The 18,245-nt window shown below is 40.8% G+C and overlaps 1 protein-coding gene across 2 annotated transcripts in view; it reads left to right on the forward strand.

Moving 5' to 3' along the window:
- ARHGAP19 (Rho GTPase activating protein 19) overlaps nucleotides 1–18,245 on the forward strand; it is a 44,454-nt gene that overhangs the window by 24,591 nt on the left and 1,618 nt on the right. The window contains exons 8-11 of one of the 2 annotated variants that reach the window (XM_070432590.1): nucleotides 3,513–3,611; nucleotides 5,470–5,577; nucleotides 6,118–6,196; nucleotides 12,730–16,746. In XM_070432590.1, the coding sequence (XP_070288691.1) occupies nucleotides 3,513–3,611; nucleotides 5,470–5,577; nucleotides 6,118–6,196; nucleotides 12,730–12,740 (297 nt within the window). In that variant the 3' untranslated portion in view covers nucleotides 12,741–16,746. Of the gene's footprint in view, nucleotides 1–3,512; nucleotides 3,612–5,469; nucleotides 5,578–6,117; nucleotides 6,197–12,729; nucleotides 16,747–18,245 lie in introns of those variants that run through there. The other variant, XM_070432589.1, reaches the window with a different exon arrangement.

The raw sequence follows: 18,245 nt of genomic DNA on the forward strand, positions 1-18,245 counted from the left end.
GAGTTTGTAAAAGCACAGTCATTCCCTCTTGTGCCTCTGGCACAGCCCTGAGGGTAGGGCGGGGTCACAGGGAGTCGCCAGCGTGGAGGAAATAGCGATGGCGGCGTCTCCGCGCCCCTCGCCTCCCCGGGACACCAGGACTTCTTGTCCCTCAGTGCCGGCGAGCAGCCGCGTGTCAGAGCTTCCCTCGCTCTCCAACCACTGCAAGGCCGTGGCCGCCTCTCCCTGTGGGATCTGGGGCCTCAGAGACCCGCCCCGAGCAAGCCCAGAGGATTCGAGGGTTCGTAAAAAACCGAGAATCCATTTGCAGCCCGCGTGGCGTGTGACTGCGTACCTCTGGTTTTGGTGCCTCCGTAGCTCCCACTCAGTCTCACTGCGCTTCTTTCTTTTCTTCCAGTTGTAGATCTCCCACTGGGCCAACTTCCCCATGGTTCTGAGTGGCGGTTGTTTACTTCATAGTTGATAGTTTCAATGATGCTGTGAGAGAGCAGCACACACAGGTCCGCTTCCTACGCCGCCATCTTGGTTCGGTCGCATGTTCTTCTGATCTTAAGATTTTCTCTTTGTCTTTTGCTCTTGGCATTTTAATGATGATGTGTTTGGTGTGGTCCTCTTTGGATTCCTTTTGTTTGGGGTTCTCTGCGCTTCTTGGACCTGTAAGTCCATTTCTTTCTCCAGGTGGGGGAAGTTTTCTGCCATTATTTCTTGAAATAGGTTTTCAATATCTTGCTGTGTCTCATCTTCTGGCACTCCAATGACTCTGATATTAGTCCGCTTAAAGCTGTCCCAGAGGCTCCTTACACTATCTTCACACTTTCGGATTCTTTTTTCATTTTGCTTTTCCAGTTGGGTGTTTTTTGTCGAATCTTTGGTTTGATTCTTGTGCTCCTCTGGTCTGCTATTGGGTATAATATTCTTTATTTCAGTCTGTGTATGCTTACTTTCTAATTTCTTTATCGTAGCATCGAGGGTCTCATTAGTTTTCGTGAGGCTCTGCACAAATTTATGGCAAGCCCTCAAAATTGCGATTCTTAGCTCCATATCCTCCATTTCTGTCATGTTTTTTTGTCTCCGCATCTTTTATGCTTTCTTGGTGCACCCCCTTGTGGTCTCTGTGCGCAGTCTTGTTCTAGCCAAGCCTTAATTGTTGTAGTTAACACTAGAGGGATTTGACCACCAGGCAGACTGGCGGTGGAAATCAGCTGTGGGAAAACTTCAGTCCTCAGGGGAGGCGCTAGTCCAGCCCTTGCCTGAGGCGATCGGCAAATGGCTCTGCGCAGGGTTTGGGCGGGGCGGGCTCAACAGGGCGGGGGGAGGGAGCAGCTATGGCCGCTCTCAGTCCGTCCCCAGGGGCTCTGCCTCTCTGTCCCAGCAATCGCTGCAAACCTCGGAGGGGCCGTAGCCAGACAGTCCCGCTTCTCCCGTTTGAGTCTGGGTCCCTAGAGACTCGCCCGGATCTGTAGCCCAGAGTCTGAGACTCGCTCCTGATTGAAAACGACAATCGCGCCCTCAGCCGCCAGCCCGCTTTGCGCGCGCACCCTCACCACCGCACCACCGTACCTTTAAATTTTCCACACTGCGCCTCCGCTGAGCGTCGGAATGCTGTTGTTTTTGCTTCTAGTTGAAGAGACTCTCCTCAGCCAGCCTTCCCGTGGTTCTGGTTGATGTCCGCTCCGACTTTTAGTTGTATTTTTGAAGTGGTTGTCCACGGCGGCAGTCTCCGGTGTTTACCTATGCCGCCATCTTCGATTCTCCCTGAGCTGTTCTTAACAATGGACAGAGTCCTTCAAGAGAAGTTTTCTGTCACTCTCTGAATTTACTTTGATACCTAACAAATTGTGATAAGACTGGAATTTTAGAGGTTTTTGGCTGAGTATTATTACCAACTCAAAGTGTAGTGATTTGATTCTTGGTAGAGACTAAGATAGCAATTCAGGTAGGACAAGTGTAATGACTTATCAAGAACACTGAGGATTAAATGTAATGTAAAGGAAAAATCTTAACATTATTTTTGTTCTTTTTTTAGAAAGATAGGAAATTATAGAGAAGGATAAGAAAAAAATAAAACCACTCATCCCACTAGTGTTTACATTTTGGCTATTTTTTTTTTTTCAGTCTCTTTTTGTATAGACATATTTTTATATAGTTTGATTGTAACATATACTTTCTTTTATCTTTCCCTTTTCACTAAATATTATAGCATAAGCATTTTATGCATGGCTGTATATTCCTTGCCTACATTTTAAATACTGCCATTTTGCCCTGACCAGTTGGTTGGAGTGTCGTCCCATACACTAAAAGGTTGCGGGTTCGATTTTCGGTCAGGGCACATGCCTAGGTTTCGGGTTTGATCTCGGCCCCAGTTGGGATATATGGCAGCCGATGTGTTTCTCACATTGATGTTTCTCTCTCCCACTCTTTATCTCTCTCCCTTCCTCTTCTAGTGTTTCTTTTATGAATGTGTATTTCAATTTTTTTTTCTGCTTGAGATCATAATATACAATCAATTTTTCTATATCCTATCCTTTTCATTTAAAACTATATCATGAACATTTTCCATGTCATTAAAAGGCTAGAAACATTTTAATGGTTGTATAATATTTCATCATAAATAACCTAATGTATATACGTATAGTTTGCCTTCTGGTCATGTTGAGGAAATTAGGTCATTTTTTAGTTTATATATTTTTGTTATAAGTATTTTCATTGCAGATTTTTTCCTAGAGTGGCATGAGAAAGCGTATGCCCTTCTTTGTTGTTGATACATCTACTGGGTCTCTTTTAATATATAGGTCCCTTCTTCTCTCTTAGCCCTCTTTTTCACCTCTAAAAAATTGCCCAAGTTTCTTCATTTGAATAAACTCTTAAATTTGACATAGTGTATATTTTAGAGAAAAATTGCAAAGATAGAACAGAGATTTTCTACATACCCTTCATCCAGTTTCTCCTAATGTTAACATTGTCAAAACTAAGAAATTAACAATGGTATATTACTATTGACATTACACACTTTATTCAGATTTTATCAATTTTTCTACTAATATCCTTTTTTCTGTTCTGGGATCCAATCCAGGATACCACATTGCGTTTAAGTACGTATATATACACATATTCTCTTTCTTTCCACCCCAACCCCCGTGATACCTTCCAGAGTCTGGATTTTGCTGGTTATATCCTTGTGGTATTATTTAAGATGTCCTTCAGTCCTCTGTACTTGCTATAAACTGGTGGTTAGGTCTAATTCTAGAAGTTTGATCTGATTCCAATTTGATTTCTTTGGTGTGTGCTCCTTAATTTAACCCTCAAACTAATTTAATAAATTTGGACTTGTTTTTTGGCAGCATTTCTGCCTTTGTGATTTGCTTGCCACTCTACTTACTTATCCGTATATGCACAGAATCACTTACTACTGGATTTTTCTCGGTATTTACACTTAGTTTTTCATATGTTTGTCACAGAATGCTATCGCTTGATGGGAGAATGTTAACAAAATGTTCTCTGTTTTCTTTTAGTTTAATAAGCAATCTGTGACTCTAACACCAGGGCAAGAACCTTCTACTCCCCGGGTACAGAAGAGGGCCCGTTCACGTTCCTTCAGTGGCCTTATTAAGGTAAGTATGCTGTGCTGTTGGTTTCAGCATTGACTATGAGAAAATTGAACAGTTTCATCGTTCTTATGCATAAACAGCTTTCTTCTATTCTTTGGAACCCTGTAAAAGGCGTGTTTGTAAGAGGATAAGGATAGAATTTGGAAAAGCTTTTATTTTTCAAAGCATTTTTCTGTGCTTCAAATCAGAGAAGGGGTTCTGTGTTTGGAGAAGTGAGGAATGAAAGAAATAAAGGCCCATCCTTCTCTTTTGTGGTTAAGGACAGATTCCTTGTTTCTGAACTGTGGAGAAAGTCTCTTTTGCTTCATGACCTGCTTTGTCCTACACACTTCATTATGCAATTTGCTGAAGGTATAGAGAAGTGAGAAGATTGATAGAGACTAGAAAAATTGTTAGAAAATGGATTTTGTGGGTTTAAGTAACTCAAATTTTTGTGAGCTTAATATTTGATCAGTTGTTGTATTCTATTCCTTTGTATCAAATTCATTACAAATCTTGTTTTTAAAACAAATACAATATGTACTTCTGTACTGTTGTTGCCATTACTATTTGCAGATTCAATTTTCCAGTCTTTGTGGATGGTTTGACTTGTAGTTAGGGGATATTGTCATCAGGTGGCAGTAGATAACTTGATTATGGGGTTCAAATTTCCAGGCATACCTTAAACTAAAGCAAGATTCTGGTTAACTTAGAATGAGATTAGCACTGTTCTATATTCTACTGTTCTTCTTTTTAAAATTATTTTAACATTATTAATATCTATAAATCTATCAACAGTCAAGGAGCTCTTTGCTTAAGATGACAAATTGTGCACTAAAAATATGTATATATTTTGTAATATATGTATTTTTTCCAGTAAGCTGCAGTTGTCAGCAGTTGCAATTTCATCTAAACTCTAATTTTGATCCTAGTTAATATCGTTAATAGAAGTTTGAAATTCTCTCAATCCTGATTCACTGGGGCCAATAGCCTCTGAAACATTAGATTTGCTTGACATTAAAATTTTCTTTGCTATTAACAAAGTGAAAAGGCAACAAGCAGAATGGGAGAAAATATTTGTAAAACATATATCTGATAAGAGGCTAATATTCAGAATGTAAAAAGAACTTTTATAAACAAACTAACAAAATACTCAAAGGACTTAAATAGACATTTTCTAAGGAAGAAGATATACAGATAACCAATAAACACATGAATAGATGTTCAATATCATTTATCATTAGGGAAATGTAAATCAAAACCACAGTGAAATACCAATTCATAATCATAAGGATGGCTGTTCTCAAAACGAACCCAGAAAATAAGTGTTGGTGTGGATATGGAGAAATGTCAATATAGTCATGTGACCCCTTTTAAGAAGGCCTGTACCTTGTGACTATATTAGAAACTCTTATAGAATTTCTCCAAATTTCCAGTCTTGGGAAGCCAAGTCTTAGAGTGGGCCCAGTGTAGGTATTCTTTAGTTGGGAGGAGAGGAGGGGACTCTTAAGAACTGCCAGAGACAACATGTCTTTGGGGAAAAAATTATACAAGTAAGTAACTGGAGTTTCTTTTATAGTTTCAGAAGCACACTGTAATTGCCTGTATTAGAGAGTTTAAATAAACTGTAAAGTTACTTCTAACATTGCACCCCTTTTAAATGAAGAGGAAAAGTGATTACCTAAAGAAAGGCAATGATTTCAGGTTGTTGTTTTTTTCTTTTTCTTTTGGTGTGATCTCCCTTGTAGAAGAAGATGGCCTGGGAGAATTTATCAGAAAACTGAGATTTCCTTAACTTAAGGAACTATTTTTGAAGGCCAGAATAGCAATAATACAGATAAGCAGATGTTTATAAATCAAATATTTTTTCTTCCTAAATCAGCGGAAGGTCCTGGGAAGTCAGATGATGTCAGAAAGGAAGAACAAGGCCCCTACGCCGGAATCTCTAGCCATTGGTGAATTGAAGAGAGCCAGCAAAGAGAATATGAATGTAGGAAAATACTGTTCTTTGTACTTTCTTTTTGTATGTGATTATTTATAGAAAGGAGGAAAATTTATATACTGTCATCTGTTTGAATGAGTTTCTCAGTAAACTAGGCTTTTTTCTCAATTAATTCTTTCATTTATGCTGTCATCTTTCTGTAGGTTTTCATTGATTCATTCAACAAACACATTTTGAGTTTAAGGAAGATACAGCCAGTCATAATAAGCAAAGAAGGCAAATACAGTGAGATAGCTCCACAAACATAGTGCTTGAGGGAGCACTTCTTACTGGGAGACTCCACAGGGTGGGTAGCATTTGAGCCAGACTACCTGGCACTGCATTACCCCTGGAGGAGTCCTTTAGGTGTCCCAGGCATGGTCACTTCAGTAAGCCAGCAAGAAAACCAGTTAAGATTAATGAGATATAAATATGTCAGTAAAACTCTGGACATTGACATTGACCCAGTAAACAAATTCCTGTTAGTAAAGTCTATCTATAGGAATGACATTAGAATATTTAAGCCACTATAAAAATTTCTTGTTACAGTTATTTTCTGGATCTCCAGATGGCACGATGACACCAACAAGATTGAAATGGCCAGAGGGGAAGAAAGAGGGGAAAAAAGGTACTAATTGTACTTATTTATTCTGTGTTCTTACTGAATGTGGTTCCTTTCTGCATCTAATTAGTAACATTTTTTAAATGGTTGTAGTTAGAAGCAATGTAAAAATTACAAGGCTGGGTCTTGCCCTTGAGTTCATTTAGCAGATGGTTATTGCGCATCTACTCAGCACTGTCCCAGGTGCTGAGGGTTAAAGCTGAGAATATAGACCCTCCTGGTCCCTGCATTCTTGCACAGATAGAACACGTGTAAAATACCTTCAGAGTACTTGTTAAGCAAATAAAAAACAAGTGTTAACTAATTTGTGAAACTGAGTACAAAAGTTCCAAGAATATGTTCAGTAAACATGGAATAGTTATGTTCCTTCTTGTCATAGACTTCAGTTTTGTTTATTCAGTGAAACTTTCCAGAGAGATAGTTCATGCTAAAGGACCCTGGAAATCATATACAAGATGTTTATTGAGGCTCAGGACAAAGAGGATTATTTAGTGCTGGGACTGCTGGTTGCCCAGGTTCTCCTGGTAAAAGGCAGTGGCTACTGTGCTTTCTTCAGAAGAAGCCATGTGTTTTATAGAAAGACCAGGGGATTTGTAGTTAGACCTGACTTGAGTCATCATTCCTCTGGCCCAAGTTTCCTCCTCTGAAAATGAGGTTTCTTTTTTTTTTATTTTCTAAAGTATTTTATTTTATTTTTTTAACAATTATTTTTTTTAAATTAAATCGTTATTGTTCAGATTATTACATTTGTGAAAATGAGGTTTCTTATGAGGCTCAACTGAAATAATGTTTTGGAAGCACACCATGATTATTAAAGCATAAACAAGTGGTCATAATTGTTACTAAAGAAAACCAGAGGAGACTTGGTCTTGTTTTATTAGGCTTGTGTGGCAGCTGAAGTGACCTCTGGTTTGACATGGTCATTTTACCACTGAGACATGAGCATAGTTATTATTTGAAACATTTTGATAGGGAACAAAAGTCCAATCTTTATGGATAAATTTTTATACTTTTCTAAAAAAATTAGAGTTTGGTATAGTCTCTTTGCTTATCCTTGAATGAATTATCTGAATTCTTTTCTTTCTACCTTGCTTCTGATTTTGAGGCTGGGCTGTTTTCTTTTAAAAATAAATTTTTATTAATTTCAGAGAGGAAGGTAGAGGGAGGGAGAGATAGAAACATCAATGATGAGAGAGAATCATTAATCTTCTGCCTCCTGCATGCCCCACACTAGGGACCAAGCCCACAACCCAGGCATGTGCCCTTGACTGGAATCGAACCTGGGACGCTTCAGTCCGCAGGCCCACGCTCTACCCACTGAGCTAAAACCAGCTAGGGCTGGGCTGTTTGAGGCAAGTTTGGTGTTGAGTTATGTGCGTCTACATAGTTCTACCTATATATTCATAAGTCAAAACCAATCATAAGGTATATTTGAAGGGTACGCTGTTTTGTATCAATTATACCTTTTGTTGCTTTCATTTTTGAAGATAATCAAGAAATAAGTCTTTCTATATTGACAATTTTGCTTTTGGAAGAAATGCATTAAAAAATAAGCCAGTTTAGCCCTAGCCAGTTTGGCTCAGTGGAGAGAGCGTTGGTCCGCCGGGGTTCTGGATTTGATTCAGGTCAAAGGCAGGTACCTTGGTTGCAGGATCCTCCCTGACCTGGGCCCTGGTCAGGGCTCGTATAGGAGGCAACCAATCAATGTGTTGCTCTCATCAATATTTCTCTCTGTCTTTCCCTCTCTCTTGCACTCTCTCTAAAAATCAATGGAAAAATATCCTCAGGTGAGGATTAAAAAATAAATAAATAAGCCAGTGTAATGTAATAATTTACCAAGAAATTTTAGTGCAGGGATGCTTGATCTGTTAACTGTGGACTTCATAAAGCTCTAAAGAAGTTTCTGGTATTGTTAATGTAATTTTATGTATTGGTGCATGTGTGCATTTTTCTGGAGGAGAAAAAAAATATTTTTATTAGATTCTCAAAAATGTTAGTGATTCAGAAAAGTAGAGGCCCACTGAGAATGAAAGACCTTCCACTGGATTAGACAATGGCATTTTCATTTTTCTTTCTCCCTGGTCACTTCTTTGGCTGTCATGATATTCTCTGTTCTTGTTCTCCTCCTTCCTCTTTAATTCTCTTCCGTCTTGGCAGTAGCTTACTGTCATCTGCCTACCCTTCCATCCTTTGTGTTTTTCAATGTTCTCTCTTAAATTTTCTGCTCATCTCTACTCTTGATTTTTCCCTCTTAGCAGCTTGGTCTACTTCAACAGCTCAGTTCTGCTTTCTGTGGGATAACTGTATCTAAGCCTGCATCTCCAGATATGAACTCTCTTCAGTCTCCAAGCTCACATATTTAATTGCATCATCTTTTTTTCCCCCCACAATTAACACAACCCTACATTTTTTTGATGGTGATTTTAGAAAAGGAATAAACATTTTTTGAAGATGATAATTCTTTGTTGTGGGGAGCTGGCCTGTGTGCATTGTACAATGTTTAGCAGCATCCTTAGTCTCTACCCACTAGATGCCAGTAGCACCCTTCCCCCAGTTGTGACACAATAATGCCTCCAGGCATTGCCAAATATCCCCTGGGGAGGAGGGAGAAAAATCACCCCCAGATGAGAACTGCTGAATTAGCACCTACTAATTTTTTTGGGGGTGGTAGTGGAGTGTCCCTGCTCAAAACAAGTTGCTGATCTGATAGGTCATGGAAGGCAAATGTGCTTGCAAACCACACACGCACACACCTACTTATTAATGGACAGTAATTTCATCAGTCAGAATCTTACCCATTCTAATTTTATTAACCAATGTCACCCCAATAACTCAATAATAAAATACAAGTAGAATCTTACTCATTCTTCAAAGCCCAGCCTAAACCCCACCTTCTTTAAATAACCCAGCCAGATATACTTTTTCCTTTGAACTTTTTTTTCCTTCGTATATTTTTATTGAATTCAGAAAGGAAGGAAGGGAGAGAGAGATAGAAACATCCTAGATGAGAGAGAATCATGGATCGGCTGCCTTCTGCAAGTCCCCCACTGGGATCGAACCCACAACTGGGCATGTGCCCTTGACCGGAATCAAACCTGGAACCTTTCAGTTCGCAGGCAGACGCTCTATCCACTGAGTCAAACTGTCTAGGGCTCCTTTGAACTTTTATTGATGCTACTAAAATGTTTACTTCACATGTATTATTTGTAACTAGTTTCTTTTCTGGAAGACGAAGGCCAGACTTATGAATATACTGTGGTCTCCTGTCATCTATTCTTCTTTTACTTCCAGTAGTGGCAGTGCCTTGTATCTGGTAGGCATTTAGTAAACATTTGCTGGTGAAAGGGGTAGTGATGGTGTTTTGTACTGGTCTCAGCCTATCAATAACCAATGTTGTGGTTGGATTGGCCGTTGTGATTCTTATTATGATTGTAAGATGCCCTTCAGGAATAACCATCAGGAAATTTTTTGGAAAAATAAGGCTTATTACTTACAAGACCTAGAAATTAGACAGCCCACCTAGGGTTGCATAGTGAGGTCATGGGCACAGTAAGAGAGTACACTGGCGTAGGGTTCTGCGTTTATTGGGGCTCAGGGTCGCGTAGGCTCGCTCTTTATTGGTGAATTTAAAGCATAAAGAGTGGGAGTTTAAAATGTGAGAAGAGAAAAAAACCAGTGGCCCAAATGATCAGTTATTGAAATCAAGATCTCTAAAGCATAGGAGCCCCAGCACCCTAGTTCTTTATCTAGTCAGTGAGGCTGGCCTTGTGTCTATTGGAGATAACTGTCTTTGAAGTGAATGTTTCTTTGAAATGGATGACTCAGCAATTGAAGCTTAAGTCAGGCACTTGCATTCCAAAAAGAAAAATAACTGTGATGGTTAATGCTACAATCCACTATGATGCTGCAGTGTCCCAGTTAATGGCAAGGACTTTAACTGCCTGGTTAGCTGATATGTTAAAAAGTCGGGGTAGGGAACCCTGTAACCCAGAAAGTACATATCTAATTAGGATTATAATAGCAAATTCTATAATAATTACACAGGCAATAGTCTGAAATCCAGTCCGTAGCTATTGTTTCAAACTTGAAGAGTCCTACAATGAAACTAAGCCAGTGATCTCAGGGGCCCTAGGAATCTGTTCAAAGATTTAGGCTATATTGTGAAATATTTTAACATCTTGAGCTGTCTGATGTAAGTAGGTTTGAACCTATCTTGAGTTGATAGATTGCTTTATATCTCATCTAAGTGAGCTCTTAGATCTGAGAATAGCTCATTTCAGTTAAATGGTTGTGTTTCATTTCAGGAAGAGGTGATGCAGGTGGGTTCTCCAAGTTAGGCCTATATGGTGCAAGTGTCTGTATCAGGTATTTAATAAGAGGCATATCTGCGGAGACAAAAGAAAATAAAGAACAAAGGTTAATGACTGGAGTAGATTGTAATCCCAGTTGCTGAGTTCTGAAGGCAGCCAGTCGAGAAGATTTCTAGATGTCTAGCTTGAAGCATCTTCAGATAGAGTGAGGGCAGGCAGTGGCAATCTGATAGGTTTTCCTGGTTTGCAGTTTGAATGTCTCTGGTGATCTTTCTGAGTGGCCCATAGGACAACAGGCATGAAGATTGTCCATACATGAGCTGTTGTGGTAGTTTCTCTGAAGTTTCTTTCAAGTTGTCCCATTTTAGCTTGCATGGCTTTGGGGAAAAGGCTGTTTTAATTCCAATGATTCCAAGTCAGGAGGGTGGGTGAAAAATTAGAAATGTTAGTTTGGAGAGTTGTAGCCAAATATTGCAGGAAACTAGAATTCAGAATCTAGTGCAGTTTACAGGTATAAAACAAAACCTCAAAAACAACAGCACTAGAATCTTGTATCCACAAAGGTATATTACTGAGACATATTTTATGTTGGTAACTCTGAAGACATACCTATTTTAATTAAAGCCAACTTACATTAGCTTTATTTACCAAAGATTATCCCATATCACATGAACTTGAAAAGCATTTGGGTGAGTGTAGTTATTTCTGAATTTTTTGGAATACTTAATTTATAATTTGCTTATTTTTAAGCCAATTAAATAGAGCTCTTTTATAAATTAATTTAAGCAATACCATCTAGAGAGAAAAGTCACATATACATAACATATGTGCGTAGACATATATAAACTTGCAGACTGCACAGAGATCCTATAGCTTCTTTACTTCCTGGGGGCCGGGGTGAGGAAGGAGTTACATGTCAGAGACATGGTGAGATTTACATCTTTAAGGCACAGAGAAAGAAAACATAATTTTTCTCCTAAGAGTTTTAATGCCTCTTGGATGGTTTTGGCAGTCCCAGTAAAAATGTAATAGTGCAACCTTTTAATTAAGGAGCACTCTGTAAAGAATAATTCTGTGGACTCAGGGTCCAATGGGATTCAATCAGCTTGAGTTTTGAAGTGGATGTCTCTTAATAATCAAAAAGCTCAAGTTATGCACTTGCATTACAAAAAGAAAAAAACTGTCAGGGCTTCCACTGCAGTTGGTAAGAACCTGAGCTCTACCTTCAAGCTTGGGCTCAGTCCCTCCCCAGCTTTGCTGCTTAGTAACTTTGTAAATCTTGGGGCAAATTAACTTGCGTAGGCTTCAGATTCTTCTCCTGTTAAATGGCAAGCGCACCACCTCATGCACATTTGGTTGTGAGGATAAATGAGATAATGTACATAAAAGAGCTCAGAGCAGTGCTTGGTACAAAATAGGCACTTAGTAAAGTGGTAGCTGTTGTTGCCTTTAAGATGATGTGTTCATTGCTGCATTATTTACAAGAGCCAAGATTTGAAAGCAGCTCAAGTGCCCATCAGTAGATGAGTGGATAGAACTGTGGTACATTTACATAATGGAATACTACTTGGCCATAGAAAAGAAGGAAATCTTACCTTTTTTGACAGCAAGGATGGACCTAGAGGGTATTATGCTAAGTGAAATAAGCTAGTCAGTGAAAGACAAATGCCATATGATTTCACTTATATGTGGAATCTAATGAACAAAATAAACAAGGACACAAAATAGAAACAGACTCATAGATACAGAGAACAGACTGACAGCTGTCAGATGGGAGGGGAATTGAGGGACTGGAGGGAAAAATGAAGTGATTAAGCAGAACAAATTGGTAGTTGCAGAATAGTCACAGAGACGTGGATTGCAACATGGGGAATATGGTTAATAATGTCAAGATAACTGGGCATGGGGCCAGGCGGGTGCTTGGGGCAGCAGGGAGACCACTCTGTGGAGTGCATGGTTTTCCGACCACTTTGCTGTACATCTGAGACTGGTGTGGGATGGTATTGAATGTAAATTGGTTGGAAAAAAAAGATGATGTAATGAACTGAGATTAGAGCAGTTGGACAAACTGAAGTTTACTTGGTAGAAATTCATCAATTCTCAACCAAACTTTTTAATCCTCAGTTTGTAGAAAATATTAAGTATAGATTCTCTAGCTCTTAGGTAGGAGGTTTGCAAAAAGAAATATTTATAAATGTGCTTAATGCCCTCGTTTCTCTTTCCACCTAGGATTCCTCTGAAGGACCAGAGTTCTCCTGTTGTCCACCAGAGTTTGCTCTGCAATGGGCCAGGTGTCATTCCCGCTCGCAGAGAAGCGTGGACTTGCAGCTTGCTGCTGCAGTTTGAATTGTGAAAGTTACTAATCCTGTAACTCGACTGATACCTCTAACTCCACTCACTGGGTATTTCTGCAAACTCTGCCTTCTGAACCAGAGCCAGCAGCTCTTTTTTTTTTTTTTTTTAAACGTTATGGGGAAACCACTAACCAGCCAACCGGCTTACACAGCACAGTAAATGGCAGAACTAGGCAGACTCCAGTGCTGATTTCATGTATTTGTTTAGGCACAGTCTGTTTTTAAAAATAGGAGATTTGTGCTCAACTGCCAGTGTTTTGTTTTTTAAAGTACTGTCATCCTAGTGGATTGATGTTATTTTTAACAGATATTTTGGACTTTTCTCTGTTTTGATAGTGTTGGGTATTTTTGTCATTATTTCTTGTTTATTTGTTGCTTGTTTATCTTTTAAAGCTATTTTTGTTTATGTAATCTAAATGGGCTCTAAGCCAGATGTCTTTCCTCTCTTTTTTACCTTCAACTTTGGGAAAACTTACCTCATGAGGCTGTAGTCCTCAATACCTTATTTATGTCCGAGGAATTTATAGCTTTCCTGGAAAATTTGTAGGTTTTCTTGGGTGTGAGATTGCAGATTATTTGGCCTGCAGTATTGAAAAAGGAGAATTCAGAATGATACAATATTTTAACAAATGTTAATTATTAGATTGTGTTCCTCCCTCTCTCCTCTCTCTCTCCCTCCTTCCTTCTTTCCTCAGTGATGTCAGATAATTGTGTGATTGCTGAACTCGTTTCCTTCCTTCAGTTTTCTCTGCCTAAAACATCTCTGGTGCCCGTGTGGTGCCAATACTTCTGTCAAATCACTGTGACTCAAGGGAAGTCTCTGACTAATTAATAGAGGTTTGCCGAAATATCTGTATGTAGTGGAAGCTCCGGAGTATGACTGGGTGGGGCTGGTTGTTTTCTTGTCCAGGACGACTCCTTGGGGTAGGGATGGGGTGGGGGAGGGGGTGTTCTACTGCATTCTTCTAAGAGGTCAGGTGTGCAGGCTAAACAGTCTCCTGAGAGCCAGCTGGAGGCAGAGGAAGGAAGTGAGCAGCAGGCTCCACAGGACTTAAAGGAGAGAATGTCCTCATTGGAAGCAGTGTGGCTTATCACCAGAGTCCTAAGAGCTGCACAGCCCCTCTCCTTGTCAGAATGGGCACGGGGAGGAGTGGGGCGATGGGTTGGAGCCGCTGCTTTGATGGGGTTGAGATGCTCATGTGTGTTTGGGGTGAGCAGAGGCATGGCTTTGATCTTGTGTGAATACTCACTGCCCCGAGAGCAGCACGTGGCAAGGGAGAAGGTTCAGTTTGCGCCTGCTCCTTACGCTGTGTGATTGACGCTCTCACCCGTGTGCTGGAGCTGAGTCAGGTCTCTGGTGAAGCAGTTGCCCAGCAAGTATGGTCGGCTGACCTGTTTTGAAACTATCGAAATGCTGTGTTATTGCTGAAATGAAAATGACCCTGGGGAGCAGAGTTTGCTTTTGTGTCCAGGGCCAGTCCTCTTTTTTCATACTTACTGTTTCTTCTGCTGCTGTAACGGCAATAGTGAAGGGAAAGAAAGGTAACATTTGGCCTTCCAATTTGATAGATTGTGAACAATTGATGGGTAGGAGTATAAAACTGCTTAGAAGTCCCTTTCTGTAGAGCAGTTTTATGTCATTCTTAAAAGTACTTATTAGCAAATTCATTTGTGTATGGTTTCTATTTGGCTTTTTTCCTTATTGAGAAAAAATAAATTCCTTGCACCAGCTGTCAGGGAATTCAGAAACCCCTTTTGGTGTGAACAGACTGAAGCAGTGTTCTCCCTTCACTCCACACTTTATTCATCTAACTGTTTCCCCCGGGGGTGTGGGCTGTCCTTGTGGTCTGGCATCAGCTCGTGGGAGCAGAGCAGGGACCTGCTGCCCCTCGTCATCGGGTTTGTGCTGTGGCTCTGTCTGCGGAGGTTCCTGAGACTCAGGAGACTGGTTGTGTGGAGTCAATAGTGCGCCTGGCTGGGTGGTGGGAGATGTCTGTCACAGCATGTGCTTTTATGTAGCTCACCCGTGTGCAGGTTCTGTCTGTATTTGGGTATGTGTTTCATTTAAGTTATTTATTAAGTATGCTTCCCCTTGTGTTAAGGGTATGATAGGTCATTTTTTTAAATAGAAGCTGTGATCCAGTTGGAATTCAAATATGAGAAATAAATAGTATAACATTCTGCCTTGTAATATGTAACTGTTCTAATCCTGTGGAATTCTATGGAGAACACAAAGACAAAAGCCCTTTTCATTGGCCACAGAAGGGCACTGTCTCCCTTTTCACTGGTGGGAGGGTATTTTTGAGCCAGTATTTAACAATTTTTTAAATCTATAAGATTTTTTAAAATGTTATGTTTACTTTTTATGTTGGATCAGTCTCTGGAAATGCCTCTTCGTCTGGCTGAGAAAATTTCATTTTTTTCTGGGGTCAGTGGTGATGGGTTTTGCTGTGGTGTGAATATGGGGCAGTGTTTTGTGCCAGAGGGCTCAAGCATAAAAACCCAGCCTGCTTCATTGATTCACATCTGCACTGGGTGAGTTGCAGTGGTTGAATCAGTGAAAACCAGAGGCATGGGAGTTTCTTACCTTTTACAATGATGGACTTTTGCACTGGGACCAATGAATCTGGTTTGAGAACTCCACTGCAAAAAAATGAAGAAACAAAAAAACCCCAAAACAAAACAAAAAGAAAACAACAAAAGAAGGAAAAGATGACACACACAAAAAAATTCCCGAGAAAAACTCCACTGCAGCAGTGAAAGATTAGGAGATCCTGATACTACACCCGAGAGGCAACATATTAAAGGAGCTGGAGCTTTCTCATACCTGAAACCACAGTTGACCCGCCCCAAGCTCTTTACTCTGACGTCCCTCCAGCGTCAGTCAGCGATGACATGGGAGCCCCCTCGGGAAGTGGGGCAGTGCAAGCTGTTGACTGTGGGGACCACTGGGTGTTCAGAGGTGGTGGTTTGGTTGGCCTGTAAGGACGCCACTTAATCCCAGAGTGGCAGAGCAGAACCATTCTCTCCTGAATAGCAGTGTTTCTGTTCAGCTTCCCTCACAGGAGCCTCTATTAGACGCGGTTTAAAGTACTGCCTTGTAGGAGAACCTGAGGTCATGGCTGTGCCCCACAGTGACCGGCCTGTGGCCGTGCATAACTGGGGAAGCCGTCTTTGGGATCAGACTTCTCTGGACTCCCTGCTTCCTTATTTCGTATGGGGCCTTGCACAGGTGCTGGAAGCAGATGGCTCTTGTTCTGGAATCTTTTCTAAGTAGAACACCTTTCCCCAGGAGAGAGCCTCCTCCTTCCCTCCACCCTGAAGTCTTTGTGTGGAAGGCAGGACCCCATCCCAAACCTGGATACCAGCATTTGGGCAGATTGCCCTAGATTTGGGGGAAGATTTGGGTTCCTAAGATGCACACGCATTTTAGACCAGTGGCAATGAACCCAATCTAAAACGGCTATAAAAACCTGGCTTTCCTAGACAACGAGTGCTGAGGTCTTTCCTCCAGTGGAGAGTTGATGAAGGGGATGGGGAGGAGGTGGACTACATAATAGCCTGAGTGCTTGTGTTACCATGGAAACTGGAGTCTGCGAGGCCAGTCGATGCTAAAGAGCCATTGAGCACTCCCCCACACATTTGGGTATCAGCAGAACCTGTTGGGAAAAACACTCCTGCCCCAGGATCCTTTCTTCGTAGCAAGGGTTGCCTTTGCACTATCCCTAGATGCGCTCAACAAAAGAAACAGGGTTTTTAACTGTCGCCATTTCTTTTCATTCTTGTTTGACTATATATCATATATATATGTAACTGTAAAGAAATAATCATATGCATTGTCTTTCTTTTATATTCATGTAATATTCTGAAATTAAATTTCTTTTGTTTCTTATCTATAGGCTTTGATTGGTTTCTTAATTCACATTTTGAATGACAGATTATTTTTAACTTTTTAAATCCTCACCCAAGGGTATTTTTCCATTGATTTTTAGAGAAAGTGGAAGAGAGCGAGAAAGACAGAGAGAAATATTGATGTGAGAGAAACACATCGATTGGTTGCCTCCTGTGTGCACCCTGACCAGGGCTGGGGAGGAGCCTGCAACCGAGGTACATGCCCTTGGCTGGAATCGAACCCAGGACCCTTCATTTCCCAGACTGATGCTTTCTCCACTGAGCCAAACCAGCTAGGGCCTGATGGATTATTTTAAAGAGATTGCCTTTAAAAAAATTCTCCCACTTTTACTGAGGTATTATTGACAGAGGTTCCTCTTGTTCTGAAGAACATGAAGCCTCTCAGAAAAGCCCCCCGTGGCTGGTTTTCCGGCTGGGTGGTGAGTCTGGGAGGAGGGGCCTTTGCCGATAGGATATGGGATTGGGACCTCCGGCTTCGGGGTTTCCTGGCTGGGTTTAGAATGCTTTGCACAGATTTCAGTGTCTCACATAATCTTTATTTACTCATTTAAAAATGAGTGATATTTACAGTAACAGTAAACACCAATGACATTTTCATCTAGGGAGGAAGGTTGTAGTGTGCAGATAACTCTGGTTGAAATGTTTCTGCTGCTTATGATGTATGCAATCTTGGGTACGTCCCCTTGTCTGTAAGGGGGGACACTGGTGTCTAGTCCCAGTAATGCCATGCTCAGATTAAGCTTAGCACACAAGGTTTTAATTTGGGGTCTGTGGTTGTCCTTCAGGATATCGTTTACCCCTGTAATTCTATGTAAAATGTGTGCATTTGAATTTTTCTAAGGCAGAGAGTTTAAAGCTTCCACAAGAACCCCAGAGGAGTCCTTGACCACTGAAACACTGTGAACCACTAGCCTTCCACAGTGCCTGGCAGATGGCAAGTATTCATCAAATGTTAATTCTCTCTCTGCCAAGGATAAATTTTATAATCAGCAGCTCATTGATGCTGACATCGTTGTTTTTGATAACAAAGGAGTTACTTAAATCTGGATTGGGGAAAAGCTCTGCAGCTGTTCCACTCCGCTGCCTGCCCATCCTCTCCTCTCCTGGTGTGCTAGCTCCCCAGGTGCTGCTCAGGACTGTCTGTCCCTCTGTCCTCAGCCTCAAGGACCGCCTTGCATTATTTACTGTAAAGAAAGGAGCCACTGTTCCTGGTAAATGAAGGTTGGAGAGACCCTCATGGATAGTACATGGGAAACAGTGATGCAGGGAACAGAGAAAGGGATAAATGACAGGAGTAATTTTGAAAAATAGGATAAAATGCCTGGTAGAGTGCTGAGCACATAAACATTAGTAATTGAATCAGAGAAAGGACTGAAGAAGAAGACACACACTACACAGCAGAAAGAAAGGTAGGAAAACCAGCTGGGAAGAGTTTTCCCAGGCCAGTTCCATGGTCTTTTTAAAAAATATATATATTTT

Source organism: Myotis yumanensis, unplaced genomic scaffold, assembly GCF_028538775.1.
Source record: "Myotis yumanensis isolate MYYU_CA2020_CCGP unplaced genomic scaffold, mMyoYum1.0.hap1 SCAF_13, whole genome shotgun sequence".
NCBI lineage: Eukaryota > Metazoa > Chordata > Mammalia > Chiroptera > Vespertilionidae > Myotis > Myotis yumanensis.